At 50.6% G+C, this 18,130-nt stretch overlaps 1 protein-coding gene across 4 annotated transcripts in view; it reads right to left on the bottom strand.

The window, feature by feature from the left end:
- Positions 1 to 285: 285 nt before the first annotated feature.
- The window catches only part of PKNOX2 (PBX/knotted 1 homeobox 2), a 248,379-nt gene continuing 230,534 nt past the window's right edge, over positions 286 to 18,130 (bottom strand). For all 4 annotated transcript variants that reach the window (XM_036930253.2, XM_036930256.2, XM_036930257.2 and 1 more), the window contains 3 exons: positions 4,189 to 4,265; positions 3,127 to 3,305; positions 286 to 2,173 (listed from right to left, as the gene is read on the bottom strand). In XM_036930253.2, coding sequence (XP_036786148.2) covers positions 1,947 to 2,173; positions 3,127 to 3,305; positions 4,189 to 4,265 — 483 coding nt within the window. In that variant the 3' untranslated portion in view covers positions 286 to 1,946. The remainder of the gene's footprint in view (positions 2,174 to 3,126; positions 3,306 to 4,188; positions 4,266 to 18,130) is intronic.

The raw sequence follows: 18,130 nt of genomic DNA, 5'->3' as shown, positions 1-18,130 counted from the left end.
CCAAATTTTCTCTGGTCCAGGGCCCCGCTAACCACTGTTCACAGAAACAGAGAATCTCGCACCAGAATTCCGGTAGGTAATAAGATTTACTGAAAACTTCTCGGCCACATTCAGTACTGGGTTGGTGGATACATCAGAAGGAGGTTGCATAACATTAGGCAGGTGGAGGGCCTGGGAAGAGGGCACGTGGGCACGTGTGTGCAGCTACGCCTGTGTCGGGTGGATTGCCTGTCCAAAGTGGTGAGTGGGAGGGTGTGTGTGTGTGTGAACAAGAAAAACGAAACAGAAGAGGAAACGTATTTTATCCCACTACACGTGGCAAAATTCTCACGCCAAAAAAGCTAGAATCTCCTCTACCTATGGCATCAAAAGGGAGTAAAAAAATGATTGGATCACCAGATTATAAATAAGGTCATTTGTTTCTCAAAAATCCCTATTAAAACATTATATATCAGCTCTTTTGAGGGAGAAATACATTCATTTCAGGGAGACCTCAGGAAAGGGGCCATCCTTTTGCCTCACCCCAACCAGGGTGGGAGGGGAAAGCCCCAGAGGGCCCCGAGGGTCCCCTCCAGTCGAGCCAGGTAGCCACTCGCATCCTGCCGCTGATGGCCAACGCACAATTTACAAATGAAACTGCAAGTCCATTAAATTAAATCCAATGGAAAACACATGTCTGATCAGTCCTGTCATTCACAGCCATAGGGGTGGGTGCGGAGGGGAGGAGGGGGTGCCAATCCTGGGGGCCTGGAAGTGGGGCTGGGGGGGGGTGTGGGTCAGGGCAGATGGCGGAAAGCGTCCTCCTCAAGAGAGCCCTGGGCCCTCTGGCGCTGTGTGTACTCGTGGTGTGCAGGGTACCCCTTGGCCCTCGGGTGCCATCGCGCTGGGCCCTCCCCCTTGCTTTGGATAAGGGATGTAGCACCTTCTCCAGCCCCCGGCTTCCCACGGGGCTGAGGCATCTTTCCACTGTTTCCTCTGCCTCTGAAGGATGAAATGAAAGAGGATGGAGGCAGATGGAGCCAACCTGGGAGAGAGGGCAGCCTCAGGGGTGCAAAGGTTCCCAGCTACCCCGGCTCCACCCTGACGGTCTGGGCGGGGCTGAAGCATCTGGGGTCAGACCGCCGTCCTCTTGTTACAGGAGCTGAGAACGTGACTACCCGGGGATGGCTGTGGTCCCCCGAGTGACCTTGACACGGCTCCTAGCCCGGGTTCTGCCACTTCCTTGGGTCTTAGAGCCAACTGAGGTAAAGGGACTTGTTTTAACCTCCTACAGTTTGAGCCCACCAGCTTACCATTTGTTTCCAGCAGAGAGAGAGAAGGTGGTTCTGGGGCTCCTGTCCCTCTCTCCCAAGTCCATGGCCACCTGTGCCCAGAGACAGGCCTTGGAGGGGCAAGCTGGAGCCTAGGGAACCAGGTCCTCCTCCAGTCTGCATGATGTGATGCCTCAGGCCCTCCCATCCTCCAGCCACTGGTGATGCGGTTGGGCCCCTCCTGCCTGTGGACGTCTCTCAAAGGAGCGGAGGACCTCCTGGGGGTGGCACCCAGGCTCACATTGTCTCACTCTGTCTCCCACAAAGGCTCACTCTGTGAACAGCACCGCCGCGCCTCACAGTGCAGGCTTGTAAACAGCTCAGGTCCTTCAGGAGGGGGCCCTCGGTGCCATCTGTCCCCGGATTTGTGAGTCTAGATCTCACTCCTGCCTTTCCGTGCAGGCTGCTTGGCTGGCCCCGCCAAACGGAGTCCCCGCAGTTCTAGGGAAGTGGGGCTGGGGTACCCCTTGAAGCTTGGTGGTTGGGAGGGAGCAGGTGGTTCTTCAAGCTGCTGATTTGGGGAAGCTAGGGCCCAACTTCCTTGGTGCTTCCTGCCCGTGTCCCCTCCCCCCACCCTGAAGCCCTCCTGACGACACTCCTCTCCCGCTTGGTGACCAGTGCCATCGGGGTGCCTGACTACTCCAGGGAGTCACTGTGTTCCAAGCCCAGGTCGCTGACATTTGTCGTCTGAAGCTCATCAGCCTCCTCCTCCAGCTCCTCTTCCTCCTCCTCTTCCATCTCATCCTCCTCCTCTTCTTCTGTCCCATCCAATGAGTCATCGTGTGCAGCCATCATAGCCTGCTGCATGGCCATGGTGGCATTGTCTGAGGACAGGGACTGCAGGTTGTCCAAGTTGATGGAACCTACGTGAGAGCGGAAGGTGAGCGTCAGGCCCAGGAACATGAGTGTTGGACAGAATTGAAGGGCCTGGCTTAGGGGGCAGTGAGCAACTGAGCTGGACATCTTCCCCCATCCATTCGCTTGCCAGCCACTCCCTGACCTCTCCCAAGCAGCAGCACTCGCGGTTACCACTGACTGAGCATCTTCTATGTGAAGGTGTATTGTTATTCTAACAATTCTGCAGGGTAGGTATTATTATCCTCATCTAAAGAGGACAGACTGAGTCTAGGCAGTGGAAACATTAGCTCAAGGTGGCAGAGTCAGGCATGAAAGAGTTGCGATTCTCTCCTTGGTTAGGCTAGCTCAAAATCTGTTTATTTCCAATACACCCCGTGAGACAACTGCCCATCACATAGGAGCCTGTACACAACCATATAAATGCACGTACACATGAAGGTATGTATGCAAGATGCACACCTCCCCTCCTTCCCACACAGAGCTATCTTCATGTGCCAAGCTATAAAGTGTCTGGTTCATTGAATTATTCATTGTGCACCAGGCGACCGGCAATTAGAAAAGTGTATATGGAGGGTGTGATGGAGAAACTGGGAAAACAAAGCGCTTCCTGGCCTCCGTTCACAAGCCAGCTGCCTGCCTTGGTATTTATAGATGGCCCTGTGCACACTGATGGGTGCTAAGGAACTGACGGTGGGTGTGGGTGTGAGGAGAGGGCTCTGCTGAGCAGTCATTGACTCAGATGACCGCCCACTCCCACTCATCATTGCTTGTTAAAACATATGCAGAAACGTCCCCTTCTTTCAAGCGCACACACCTTTGGTGGGGATCAGGGAGGGATAACTGCTGGGATAGCTCAGCCCTTGAATCTTTGCATGGCCTGTCCTGAGAGAGCTCCAGGAGGGCCATCCACCAGACGCCCCACACCTTGGTCTAGGGAATGCTCAGCCCCAGTTCTTACCATCGGGGTTTGTCCCTGGGGCACCACCCTGCTGCTGCAGCATGCCCGCAGCAATGGAGTTGGGCCAGAATCTTTGGGTGGGCCGGTGCTGCGACTTGATCTTCTTGGCTTTAGGGGCAGGGTCTGGGTTGCTGGCATCAAGCATGGGCTGCAGGATACGCCTCCGAGCGTTGATGAACCTACCCAGGGGTAAAAGTAGAGACTGGTGAGCCACCACTCAGGTGATGGTGTGTGTGCGCACATGTATGTGTGCGCAGAGAGGACTAGTGGATTCAAGACTCTCAGCACTAATTCACCATACAGAACAGGCTGGAGTCTGATCTAAGGAGTGCAGGCCCACTGGGAGAGGAGCCCTGGGCACCGAGGAACTCATGGAATCACCTGGGGCTTGGTGGCCACAAGAACCCTGGGATGAGTGCCTGAGAAGGGTCAGAAATTGCTACTTGAGGATTGAACAAAGGAGGGAAGAGTCCCCTTAGTCAACAGCGCTAACCTCTGACTTCTCTCAAGGGGGCTGAGGGCTCAGACCAGGGCACCCAAGTCTTGGGTCTATTCCCATCCAAGCAGACCTTGCTGTTGGAGATTTCTATGACAGCCCAGGCAGACGCAGGAAAGGGGAAAACAGACCCCTGTGAGGTCAGAACAGTCCATTCTTCCTCCTCTTCCCCACTCCCAGCTTTGCAGAACGTTTTAGTTTGAGTTCAGTTCACTCAGGTGGTGGGTAGATCAGATGACCACTGGCAGCCCGGGCAGCCCCTGGATGCATGCCTTCCTTCCTGGGTGTCTCTGCAGTGCCCGTGGGGCTGGGTTTTCTACTCAGCAAGCAGCTTCCAGGGATGTTCCTGACGTGCAGTTTCCCAGCAGAGGGCGCTGAGAAGCTGCAAATGCAGCTACAGGCGGCTCTGTTCATTCTGGCCTTCGGCTTCTGGCCCAAGGGGAGGTCTGGCGTGGTAGATGGGCTGAGACTGAGGCAGGGCTGGGCATTGGTTCCCTGCTATGCATTCCCCTGCCAAGCAGTGGCCCCCAGATCTGAGCACCTTTGGGCAGGTGATGCTAACTCACCAGTTATTTACTTGCAGGAGGGTGAGGTTTGTCTGGGCTGCGATCTGCCTCTTCTCATCCTCTGTGGGGTAGGGGTGCTGAAATGAGAAGTGAAGGGCTAATGAGGGCTGGGCACACAGTGGCTTGTCCCTCTAGTGACCATGCCCAAGTCACAGGCACTATCCCGGGCCAGGCAGCCCCAGTGGTTTGGAAGCCCAGACTGGGGAAAGTGTAGTTTATTCCCCCAAAAGAATGGGGCCTACGGCTTGGAGTGAGGCTGCCCCATGGCTGTGGCTCCACATCTGCGGTCCCCTGGCCCTCAGCCCAGCCCCCCATGATGGGGACCAAGGTGGTTTCCTAAGAGTCAGTACAGTCAACATCTGTTCATAAATGACAGATCCGATAAGGGGTTGACATCCAAAGTATATAAAGAGCTCATGTGCCTCAACAAACAAAAAGCAAATAATCCAATTAAAAAATGGGCAGAGGAGCTGAACAGACACTTCTCCAAAGAAGAAATCCAGATGGCCAAGAGGCACATGAAAAGATGCTCCACATCGCTAATCATCAGAGAAATGCAAATTAAAACCCCAATGAGATATCACCTCACACCAGTTAGGATGGCCAACATCCAAAAGACAAACAACAACAAATGTTGGCGAGGATGTGGAGAAAGGGGAACCCTCCTACACTGCTGGTGGGGATGTAAATTAGTTAAACCATTGTGGAAAGCAGTATGGAGGTCCTGAAAAAACTAAAAATAGAAATACCATTCGACCCGGGAATTTCACTCCTAGGAATTTACCCTAAGAAAGCAGGAGCCCAGTTTCAAAAAGACATATGCACCCCTATGTTTATCACAGCACTATTTACAATAGCCAAGAAATGGAAGCAACCTAAAGGTCCATCAGTAGATGAATGGCTAAAGAAGATGTGGTACATATACACAATAGAATATTACTCAGCCATAGGAAGAAGAAAAATCCTACCATTTTCAACAAGGATGGAGCTAGAGGGTATTATGCTCAGTGAAATAAGCCAGGCAGAGAAAGACAAGTACCAAATGATTTCACTCATCTGTGGAGTATAACAACAAAGCAAAACTGAAGGAACAAAACAGCAGCAGACTCACAGAACCCAAGAATGGACTAACAGTTACCAAAGGGAAAGGGACTGGGGAGGATGGTGGGAAGGGAGGGATAAGGGGAATAAGGGGCATTACAATTAGCACACACAACATAGGGGGGCGGCACACGGGGAAGACAGTATAGCACAGAGAAGACAAGTAGTGACTCTACAGCATCTTACTATGCTGATGGACAGTGACTGTAGTGGGGTATGTGGTGGGGACTTGATAATGGGGGGAATCTAGTGACCACGATGTTGCTCATGTAACTGTATATTAATGATACCAAAAAAAAAAAAGAAAGCATATCACTAAAACTTTGTAAGATCGGCAAGTTAGGTATTGTTATTCCCACTTTACAGAATGAAGAAACTGAAAGACTTCTCCAATATTTCCAGATGGTGGCACCAGCCTGGGACTCGGTCCTTCTGGCTTCCTGCCCTTACTCCATGATGCTGCTTTCTAAGAGTGTGCCGGTGTGCCTGTGGGGGGAGGAGGAAGTGGTGCAGGTGTCTGCCGCAGGCCACACGCACATCAGTCCCGCACGGACATGTCTGTCTCCTTCTCTCAGATTGTGCTCCGCGAGGGCAGAGGCCATGCCTTTACTAATGTGTCCCCAGTGCCTTCCACACACAAATGACACAAATGACTGGTGAATGAAAAGAAGCAGTAGGAGTGTGGTTTGGGTGATAAGCACCCTAGAAGCTTAGAAGAAGGGGAAACAGGTGTTGGCTGGAGCGTGGGAAGACTGAGCAGGTCACATTAAAGAATGGGAAGTTTTGGTTGGTACTGGGATAGGGGTCCTTCTGGGTTCCTCTGGGTGGAAGCTACCTGATAACTGGGTCTGTGCATCTATGTGTCTTTCCCAGGCCTCTGCACAGCACCCAGCAGGTATGCAGTAAAGGTGTGGCGGGTGTCTGAATGGGTCAGAGCCTTGCCCTGGAAGCTAGGGGAGATGGGGGGCTCTTGGGGCAGAGGGCCAAGCTGTCCAGCATCCTTAGACCAGGACCATTCCTCACAACTGGAATATGGTGCTTGGGCTTTCTAAAGTCCAGGAAGATTGGGGCTCATGTCACAACTAACTGTGAGATCTCAGGCATGTCATTTCACCCTACGTCGTAAAGTCGCCTCATGATTAAATGAAATTCTACTTGTAAAGTGCTCGGGAAGAGGTGGTTTTTCACACTATTATTATTGGTGATGCCAGCCAGGTGCTTAGAGCTCTCTAAGGAATGAGTTGGAGATCAACAGCCTTGGGAACACTCTCATTATCAGTGACAAAGGACAGCAACCTCTTCGGTTGGCCTCAGCATCCCCTGACTGAGGCAATCAGCATCATGTATTTTTTAATCCACACCTCTGACCCCGGCCGCCCTGCTAGGGCAGCTGGGCCTGGAGATTCGTGCAATGTTGAGATTCCAACAAGGAGGAGAGCACACCAGGGTCACAGGGGCTGATTTTATCCTAACTGGGAAGGAGCAGAGGGAGGCTGGGAGGAGAGACGGCAGGCCCCTGGGGGCAGAGGCACAGGGGTGGTGCCCAGGCCCCACTCTCCTGCTCCATGGAGGACAATCTCCCTGCCATGGTGAGGAGCCAACCACCCTCCCTGTCCATGGCCAGCTGGTCTGAGAACAGAGCAAAAATATGGCAACTTTTTAGCCTTTCTGGGTGTGCTTCCTTGCTTCCTCCACTTTCCCCCTGCACGTGTTTTGAGCTTCTGTGAAGACCTGTCACAGGTCAATCTGGGCAAAGTTAGTCACTACGGCCAGTGAATAATTGCAGTTCACTACTGTATGGTGGTGTCACCCCACTCTACTGAGGCGACCCAGTCTCACTAGACATGGCATCTCCGGTGCCCAGCCAGGAACAAGCAGAGGCGGCGTCCGATATTTGTGCATGAAACAGATGAGCGAACCAGCTTGTTTCTGGAATAGATCAAGCCGGGCGTGCCGATCGGCTGGTTCATCAGCGGAGGTGCTGGCGAGGGAGATAGCCACGGCCACGACAGCTCACCACTTAGAGGGAAAGGCTATGGGCAGAGGAAAAACCTCTACCAAGGGTGTCTATCACTTGAGTGGTAAGAGGAGGTGGGCTGGACTGGTCAGGGGACTTCCCCACGGAGACGGGATGTCAATTGGACATTGCAGTGTGGCCAGGCCATCCCAGTAAAGGAGGGGATGGGCATTCCAGGCAGGAGCCTGGCACTAGGACTTACATGCAAGCCAGGCAGATGCAAATCTCTTCCACGAGTAGAGACACTCAGAGAAGGAAATCCTCAGCCTCCCACAGGAGGGTAATGTCTGTTGCCTTTAGGTGGCTTCTGGTGCAGGCCTCCATTCTGAGTGGATGTTACAGACCCGTAGATGAACGTGCTCCCGTTCAGTGGGCAGGGGTAAGCGGCGGTGTGGCTGAAACCGGCTGCTTGTTCTCTTGTGGATAAAGACATAAACCCCTTATTCTGCACAGTGCAAGGCCCTCGCCCCCTCCTCCTGGAGCCAGTGTCTCAGGAGGCATGTGGTATGGGCTGTGGGGTGCATAGCAGCACTGAGCCCAGCTCTGGGGAGAGGTGTGTGTGCCAGAACATTCCTGGCCCCACATCTGAGTGCTCATGGGAGCAGTCCAGCTCATACACGCCTCAGACTGGATGATTCCTGAGGACAGAGTCAGAATAGTCCTGGCTCCTGGACAGACCTGGACTTGGTCAGCGCTATTTTTAGTGCGACTGGAAATGCTCGGGGCCAAGGACAGGAGAGGAGTCGAGTGGGCCTGTGGTAAGCCATCGAGTCAGGGTGGCTGCTCTCTGATCAGTGTTTGGAGGAACTCTTCCTTGAGAAAGAGATACAGAATGGACCAGAACACCTGATCCCTCTCAGGCCCAGCATGGAGCCTCCCATGACTAGGCAGGGCTGCCTGGTGGCTAAGAGCTGGCCTTTGGAGAGGCCCATCCTGCACCCACCCTGACCAGCTGTGTGACCTTGACAGTTTGTTGTTCTGCGCCTTCCATCCTTGTTTCCTTGGTTTAAAATGGAAATAACTAAACAGTGCCTACCTCTTGGACTGTGGGGCTGATTTAATGAGACAATGTTGGTAAAACACCCACACGCTCCATGGACTCGCTGCGTCCGATGCACTGAGGCCTCCCAGATAGTCTGTAGTTGTGTGTGCAGTCTCCCGAGAAGGGGGTGCAGCATTTACACAGAGCAGGTGTGTTGGGCTGCCACAGCTGCCATCTGGAGGTCCCTCTGAAATCTAACTGGAACCCACTCCCACCTCTCTCTGCCATCTCCCTTTGTCGCCGTGTAACTTAAGTCTTGCTTGGTCTAAATTGAAGCTGAAAGCGTGTTTGAGAGTGAGTTCTGCCCGGGATCCTCTGATGAAGCCTCACCAGGGCTGGTTCACAGGTCCGTGGCCACTTCTTCCATTCAGTGCCCACCACGAGACTGTTCTTCCTCTTCCTAGCCCATCAACAAGCACAAGGCTGGCCAGGTCACCGAGGATGTAACCCGCAGGGAGCAGCAGCCTGCAGGCATCAGTGACCTGCTGCTGCTGGTGCAGCAGGGCCGGGGGCCGGCTTTCCTGCCCGGCTTCCTGCCGGGACCAGTGCCACCCTGGAGCCAAGCACGCCCTCTTCCCTAATCACTCCTGACTGACTGCGGGCGTGGGGCCTGCTGCGGGTCACACTCTGTTGGCACTGCTGTGGGAGGTCAGAGGCCGCCTGGAGGGAGGCTGTCAGGACGGTGAGGGGCCCTGAAACACCCATACTTCATCATAGCTAAGATGCCATTTACTCCCCCAACCCCATAACTGTTCACACACAGAAAAGTAGAAAGAACTAAGATATATAGCTTCATGCATTACAAATACCCACGTGACCACCACCCAGGTCAAAAAAACAGGAAACCTCTGGCACTCCCAACACCCCCTCTAGCACCTCCCATACACCAGCCCCAGCGATATCCTCCCCAAAGATAACCTGATTTTTATGGCGATTCCTTTCTGGTTTTTCTTTGTAGTTCTACTGTCTATATTATATCCTTAAACATTATGGCTTCATTTTTCCAGGTGTTTGGAGCCTATACAAATAGATTATATCACACACAGTACTTCACTCCACAGTATAGTTGTGAGATCCACCTGTGCTTGTTCTGTGTAACCGTAGCTACTCATTTTCATTGCTGTATAGTTTTTCCTGGCAAATATCATCACCCTCCTGCAAGCTCAGGAATGACTCTCCCATTCCTCTGGTTTCTATTTCAGTCAAAAGTTTCTACTTCACGCAAAAGTAAGACTGGTTCTCCTTACCTGCCCCAACCCTGAAATGAAGGCCATCTGGACGCCCCTGCTGTGGGCTCTGAGCACTCGCCCTCTCTGGGATTCCACACACTGTGGGGATAATTTGCTGTGTTGTGTCCCCGGAACCAGATAGGTGGGTTTGTAAGAAAAAGGACCACAGCCTTCTCTCTCCCAGCTCCCCCGAGCCACCCATCAGGGCCGAGGAGCTTCCGGCACATGGTAAGTGCTCAATGAGCACTTGTCGGAAGAATGAATGATTGTAAGAAGCTAAGGGGTAACTGGTGCTCGTCACCATTCCCTTTGTGTGTGTTTGTGGATGGGAGGGGGTGGGGGCACACGAGCGATCCGGACCCCCCAGGAATTCTACAGAGAATCAGGCACACAGGTTGGCTCTCTCGAGGTCCCGTTGAGGCAGCATAATGAGAGGTAGGTGAGCACCTGGGCTCTACCCCAGACAACCTGCTTTGAATCCTCAGCTCTCGGCAGCTCAGGACCTGGGGCTAGTCAGTCAGTTTCCTCTCCTGTCAAACGGGGAAAATAATCCCACCTACTTCGAGGCTACAATAAAGATGACATGAGTTACTGTTTGAAATGTGCTTAGAGCAGTGCCTGGAACACTCCATGAACGTTTGTTAAATAAATAAATAACGGAAATAAATCTGCTGCTTGGCACGTGGCGCTGTCTCTGTGAAAGCCACAGGTTGTTTCTCGGACAGATGGCAAGAGCCCCCCACAGCCCCTTTGGTGCCCATGTAAATGTGCTCCTTCTAAAAATGGTTTCCTGCATTCTGGGCCTGCTCCAGCCCCTGAGCACAGGACGTGCAGTGTCTTCTCTCACCTGGGTCTCAGGCTTCCTGGGGGAGGCCGTGCAGGTGTAACTCTCTCCTGGCCACTTTTCAGGTGGAATCTTTGAGGGCTGTAGGCTTCTGTGGAGTGTCCTGGGGCTCAGTGCAAGCCAGGGGTCCCCCACGCCCCTCTCTTCTCTGCACAGCCCATCCGACCCTGTGGCTAACGAGCCTGTCAACAAGGCCCATTCTCCAAAGCAGGCCACTAGGCCTGCCTCCGTCTTGGGACGCACTGCTGCTGAAGCAGCCAGAGTGGCACATGCCCTGGACCACGCTGCCCAAGGACCCAGGGCTCCCTTCCACATTCTCCAATCCTTGCCAGGGAGTTGAAGGGCAGCTCCCAGGGGTCTGTTCGCCCTACATCCCTACAGGGAAGCATGGGTGGGAGAAAACACTCTCATGTCACAGGCAGGCAGCCAAGACCTAATGTTTCTCGGGCACAGGAAGATGAATGCAGCCAAGAACAAAGCTGGCCTGACTTCCAGGCTCCTGGTCGCCTTCCACCAAAGCTCCACAGGTACAGATGCCTGAGTTGCATGGGAGAGAACACAGGGGGCCACACCATTCCCCAACAACAAGGATAACCGCAAGGGGCGAAGAGGATTTCATGCAACAACAGCTAGGAAGAGCCCCTCTGGTCAGCAAGACTCACAGGTCAGACACGGGATCAGCTGGGAGAAAATGCTTATTCAAATGACTCCTCTTCTCTTCCTTCCCAGTCCTAAACCCTAGCCAGCCTTCCAGGCCCGGCCCTCTGCCACACCCTGTTAACCAACATCTTGATGTTGCACAGAGCCTTAGAGGACCCTGAATCCAGCCTGTCCCACAGGGCAGGCATCCTTCCACCCGCCCTTTCAGCACAGTGTCCCAAAGAAGTTATGGGTGTGCAGAGATACTGCCACCCTCAGCCACAGGGGGTCTTGGTGGGATCTGGGGCAGTGGGAGCCCCTGGCTGGTTTCCAGCTATAAGCAGACTACTTGGTTTACTACCATTTTCTATGTGTGCCATCCTGGAAAAGTGGTGCCGACCCCACTTGGTATGGCAGCCCTTTGCTCCGATCATTGCAAAATTCTGTCTGTTGAACTCAAGTCTGTTTCCCTACTAATCCAGCCTGAGAGCACGCACTGTCCTCTGGTCACACAGAGTCAACAGTGCCTCCTCTCACTTCATAACAAGGGTCACTACCATGCATGACATGCCTACAGTTTTTGGCTAACTTTGAATAGGTACAGTAATCACAGTCTACGGAAGCACTTGACATGTGCTCTCATTGAATTCTCAAGGCACCTGTGAAACAGGTATCAGAATTCCCATTTTACACATCAGAAAACAGCCCAGAGAGGTTAAAACACTGGCCCCAGGTTAGAATTAGAAGTTCTTAGAAGTAGTAAGTAGGATTCACGCCCCCAGGGTCTTTAACCAAGTCCACTCTACCTCTGTGCTAGACCGTCTGTCGGGCATTGTGCTTTTTAGCATATTACTGATCATCTTCACCATAGGTAAATATTATTATCTCTGCTCTATGAAGAGGAAATTAACATCAGAGAAGTTAATTGACACATTCAAGGTCATCTAACAAGTGAAAAATAGAACTTCGATCTATCTCAGGTCTGTCTGCCTCCAAAGCCCTTACTCCTTATACTATTTCTTCCATGCTGCCCTAAAGGAACCAATCTTTTCTACAGATCAAACATCCCCGGTCCCCTTAACCATTCATCATGTGACATGTTTCCTGTTAGAGTCATTTGAACAGATATTCCCCATCCTGGCTGCCCTTCTCTGGACACAGCTTGTCAAAGGCCTTTTTGAAATGTGACGCCCAGTCCTGCCTGCATTAGTCTGGACGTGTCAGACCAGCACGGATGGTCAGACTCCTCTCACCTGAATCGAATCCTCCTCCCTCAAGCTCCTTGAGTGTGTATATTTGTATAATAGTACTCGATCACATTATGGGTTGGCCATTCATGGTTATGTGTATAATGTATTCCCCCAGTTAGACTGTCAGCCCCATCAGTGCTGAAAGCTTGTTTTATACCTGAAACTTGGGCGTTAGTGGGTAGACGTATTATTATTTGGAACTTAGATCACATTTTCCCATGGAAACAAGTGATTCTTTTTAACAGTTTCCTGGGCTGGTCCTGAAGACCAATTAAGTTAAGATCTGTGTTCTGGTGGAGAAGAATCCACAGGATTCAAGAAGGACAAACAAGAGACCTACTGGGGACAGAACCAGACCTGGGAACGCTCTGAGACAGGTGGGCACAGCCTCTGTCAGCCTCTCCTTTTTGGTGCCCCCTGTTGACTCTGCCCAGCCCTCTTCTCACAAGCCCCGGGTCCCTAAGTCATCCGCAGTCAGCATTCTAAGTCTGAGGCCTCTGCCCTCTAGGACTTCAGGGCTCAAATCTTCTGAAACTATGTTTGGGATAAAGCTTTCCTCATATTTGCAAAAGACCGGGGCATAGAAAAGATTAAGAACAATGGCTAGAAACCTGTCCTCTGGCACCCCATTTTGGCTCACCTCCTCAAAACACTATGTTAAAAATATTCTAATCTTCATCTTCTACCGCTAACAAACACTGGCACTCTTTCCATGAAGCTGATCTTAGCTGAGTGGGAGTAGACAAGCAAGCTTCTGAAGTAATTCATACTAAGCTGTGAATGAATGACGGCACAGGCTATGGGATTGGCTAATTTTAGGTAGATCTCTGATGAATGGATTTCAGAGAGTATAACAAAGTTCAAGGAAAAAGTAGCAGACAAGATATTCTGGAACAAGAAAGTTTCCGTCTCTCTAAGCTACTTTCTTGATTTTTAAGGTATCTTCGTTTCCTCCACAGATTGCCCAGAGGTGTCAAAAATTCTCTCAGCATGCTCCAGGGTGGCTCCCAGATGTGGCTGGAGGCAGATATAGCAGCAGCTGTGTCTGTATCAGGACAAAGTACATTCACACCCATGATTGTATTCTGTCCTCACAACAATGCTTTGAGCTGGATATCATGATACCCATTTTACAGCAGAGGAAACTGCGACTTGGTAGGTCAAGCAACTTGCCCCAGCCCCCTGGCTAAGGCAAGAGGTGGTGAAACTCAAATCAGATCCTGCCTCCGGGCACCAGCCCTTCCCATAGACCATACTCTCTGTGTCTGTCAGAGAGATCACTGTTGCTGAGTCCACTGTAGAGGATGAGTCCTGTAAGTGGATCTCTGATGGGGACGGATGTATAATTTCTTGGGGCTTCATTCAATGGCACAATGAAGTTGGCAAGGCAAGCAAAGAATGCTTGTTGGGTGACTGAAGATAACAACACCAAGGTGCAGAGGCAACCAGTTAGATTTTACCTTACCACACACCCTCTTTGGCTGGAGCCCATGTGCAGGGAGCACTCTCTCCCATGGGTGCAGCAGCCCTGCTTCCCCCAGACTGGGTAAGCCCAGCATATGAGGCTCTGGTGCTGTGGGTGAGAACAGCTGGGAATCTGACAGAGTCTCTAAGATAAAGATGGGCTCAGAACCACGTGGCATACAGGAAAGTTCATGTGGCATTGCTCAGAAGCCAAAAAGTGGAAACACCCCAAATGTCCATCAGCTGGTGAATGGATAGACAAAGGGTGGTATGTCCATACAATGCAATATTGTTCAGCCATAAAATGGAACGAAGCACTGATACATAAAACAATACTGATGGACCCTGAAAACATTATTCTAAGTGAAACGAGCCAGTCACAAAAGATCACATGTATTATATGATACCATTCATGTGAAATATCCCAAATAGGTAAATCCATGGAGACAGAAAGATTACTGGTTTCCAGGGGCTGGGAAGTAAGAGCTAGTGGGCATGGAATTTCTTTTGGGGTGATGAAAATATTCTGGAGTTAGATGGTGGGGATGATTATACAACTTTGTAAATATACTAAAAATCTCTGAATTCTATAACTTAATAGGGTGAATTTTATTTATGGCATGTGAATTATATTTCAGTTCTTAAAAAATCATACAGAGAAGATCCCTTGTGCTTTTTGTACTCAGCTTGTGTGACTACAGCAGAGTTCACACGAGGACCCTGGAGCACAGCCCTCAGTTCCACATGGCTGGGTGGAAGAGCAGCCTCTTCAATCACAGGGTGGGAGTGCGGTGGCAGCAAGCAGAATACATGTGTGACCCTGGCTGCGTGCCACCCTCCAGCATGGGAATGTGATGCATGGAGAAGGGAGAGGAAGGAAGAGACAGTAAGGCAGTCTCTCACTGCCTCTGAAAACTGGAGCTGGGCTTCTAATGGTCCTACACCTCTTCCTGGATGGGCTCTGTGCCTCAGTTGAGAGCAGGGGTTCCCCTTTGCTTTACCTAGATTTGCATGGTCGCTGAGAGAGGCGCTGGTTTCCTGGGTCAGTGCAGAGGTGCTACAGCCTAGTGGGTAAGAAATTAGAGCCTCAAGTCACCCAGACCTGGGTTCAAATCCTGTGGAAGCCCAGGGAATATGTTACCTTCTGCTACTGGTGAAGTGAGGATAATAATAATACCTCCTTTGCTGGCTGGTGGATTAAATGAGATGATGCATGAACCTGGCACACTGCAGGGGGGAATGAAGGAGTGGCTCCCTGATGTGTGGTGAGGTCTGCTGGGGCTTGGTTTCCTCTCTGGGACCCCCTCTCACACAGGAGATATCCTGTGTTTGGGTGTAGTGGCACTGAGAACGGCCATATTTTGGATGGAATAAGTGGAATCACCAGGCAGGGCAGGGGCACAATGGCATCTGGAGCAGAGGGCATGGGGACAGAAGCTGGGGAGGAAGCTCGGTGTCTCTCTGTCCAGCCTCTGTGGCGAGGCCCCTCTGCCAAGCTTCTCACTCGATCTGGGTTTGCTATGGAATAATTGCTTCCAACAGTACCTTAGCCTGCTTTGGCCAACATGCGATAGCAAGAAAATACCATCAGATTCTTCAAGGACCCACAAACAAGCAGCTAATGGATGAACCATCCCAATCTCACTGCAGCCTAATAGCAAAACAGCTCTGGGCTTTAAGCTCCATCCCAGGAGCGTTCTATCATCTGAATACACTCCTGCAGTTGCAAATGCCTCGGAACAGGGGAAATGACAAGGAGTCTGGGACACAGGACAAAGGGAATCAGAGAATACTGACTTCTGCCTGAGGGAAAGAAGCAACAGGAAAACTAGTATTTGTTACCAAAGTTCTAGAAAAACAATCTATTAACCAAGTTTGCAGATTATATAATGCTCTCTGGATCTTCTGCAAACTGTTGGAACTGCTGCATACACTGTCCTGAGTGCTTGAGGTGAATAGGTTACTTTGTAGAACGCTCATTAGCCATCTTATCAGGAAGTTAGCCATGTTTGTATCCAGACTGGTTTATGCCAATTATATGTGTTATTGTAATTATGTAATTTAACGAACTGTTCTGCAAACCAGTGAACTCTGAGTGCAGAAAGAAGGAGTTACTGTTGCTGAGAAAACTCAGTGGAATGCTTTGGAAAGACTAGAGACTCAAATTAGCTTAAAAATGCTATAGAGTTAGGATCAATGAGACAAACAGAAGAGACTGGAATATGCAATCAAAGTTGAGAAAGATCCTGCAGTCAGATTGCTTCCCAAACATCAAAGTTCTTCTATATTTATTTTATTATAAATAAAGATGGAATTTATAGATGCCATAATTATAGGAGAGGTTTGTGCAAGTAAAATGACAAACTTTAATCTGAAAAAGGTCTTGGACCTCTATCAAACATTAGCAAACAAATACCTATGTGTATCTTTTAAACGAAAATAAAATGTATCTCTTTAATGGGTGTTACTTCCTTCAACCAACTTTTTCAATTAAGCAGTCAATGAACTAGTTGTTGTTACTGAACCAGATATATTTATATAAGAAAATCTGTCCTTTATCCTGCCTTCTCCATCTTTCTCTCCTAAAACTGAATAGCTACTGTATGCCTATTATGTTCTTACTACAGAACTAGTCTCAGAGTTGTTCCTCAAAGCAACAATGAAAACAAGAGTGACTTAGAATGATCAATCATGTTTGGGGAAAGCTTCAAGCCGTACCCTCTCTTGCAAACTCACAATGGCCCTAGTACACTAAGAATAAAGAAATAAGCCAAAGTTGGTATAACCCAGATTTTCCCTAGCTTATTTCAATATGGAACCCTTTCTGGGGAGCAATACCTGTAATGCCCTGTAAAGGCACACATTTTGGAATCAATGCTTTAGGACTCACACAACAGGTATAATGACGTATGAATGATCCCTACTCTTGAGAAATTTACAATTGAGTCAGAGATACAAGACATGTAGATTTGACACACACACACATATATGCACAGAACAGGTAAGTAACAGATTAGGATATTCTTAGGGTCAAATGAGGGTAAAATCAGTAGGTGGTATAGATCAGAACAACAGATCAGCCATCTATCTCTAATTAATTTTTACAAATTTTGGGCCTTAGCCTCAAAAACTTGCTCTTGGTCTACTATTCTAGAAAGTTCAAAGTGAACTCGCATTTCTTGAGTGTGACTATATGTCAGGTTTGGCTATTCAGATATGTTATCTCATTTAATTTTCACAACCATGGGAAATGGTATTATCTTTTTTTTCAAAGAAATAGATTGCACAGCTAGTGGGAGGGCTTTAATTCATACCCCTGTCTGTCGGGCTTCAAAGCCTGTCCTCTTTCCATTGTAATCTTGTCACCAAAAGCTTTATGTGGTTTGTGGGTGTGTGCGACCACCTGTATCTGGGCAGCCAGGCTGGCAGCACGGAGAGGACAGCCATGCTCTGCTGTGTCCCTACAGCCTGGGCTGCCCCCCATCCTCTTTCTCCCCGTCAGTCCAGAAGTTCTGAGTTCTGACTTAAAAGGCCAAAGGGTCACACCCTTGTCCGCTCTGGATGGCCGCTGTGAGAAAGGCATTAATTGGGAGGACTTTGCCAGTGTTAAGTGCTTTATTAATAGTATCCGCACCAAGTGCACTATGAGCTGGGGGGGGCCAGGGGGTGGGGGGGCGCAGAAGGCCTTACTCATGCTTCCCAGTGTGTCCCTCCCATCATCCCAGGTCCCCTTTGGGTTGCTCCTCTGGGTCCTTCCTTCCCTTCTGTTTCGTGCTCATCTATGACTCCCTCTCCCCTCTGCCCCACCTGCCTGTTCCATCCCAAGTCCTGCTGGAAGTGGCCATGGGGTGCAAAGCAACCGCCTGGAGCTGTAGAGTGGGGCCAGCAGGCAGGACATGAGCAGAGGTCCAGGCCAGAGGGGAGGCACAGCCAGGAGGGACCATTAGGGGGCTCTCCAGTCTCAGGCTGAAGACTAACTCAGGGTGAGCCGCAGATGTGAGCAGAAGGTCACTGGGTAGGAGCCTGCAGCCCAAGGCATTAGGTGAGTGTGGGGTGGCCTGGGGGCCAGGCTCCCGGGGGGAATCTGCCTCGCAGCCTCCTCTCTCTCCCACGTGCACCTTTGCTCCCCTGCAGAAGTGAGGTTGTGGGTGCGTTCACATTACCCTTCAAAACTGTGTGGGGGTGGGAGGTGGGGAAGGGAGGAAAGGGACGTCGCCAGCACTGAGGAAGCACCTCAGTGCGCCAGGGTCTTGGCGATCGTTTCACAGCTTCATCAGAGGTGAGCGTGGCCAGGTTACAGAATAAGAGGTAAAGCCTGGATCTGAACCCAGGTTTGGCTGCATCAAAAGCCCCCGA

The sequence above is a fragment of the Manis pentadactyla genome, chromosome 13 (assembly GCF_030020395.1).
Source record: "Manis pentadactyla isolate mManPen7 chromosome 13, mManPen7.hap1, whole genome shotgun sequence".
In the NCBI taxonomy this organism is placed as follows: Eukaryota; Metazoa; Chordata; class Mammalia; order Pholidota; family Manidae; genus Manis; species Manis pentadactyla.
This window is presented reverse-complemented; position numbering and strand designations above follow the sequence as displayed.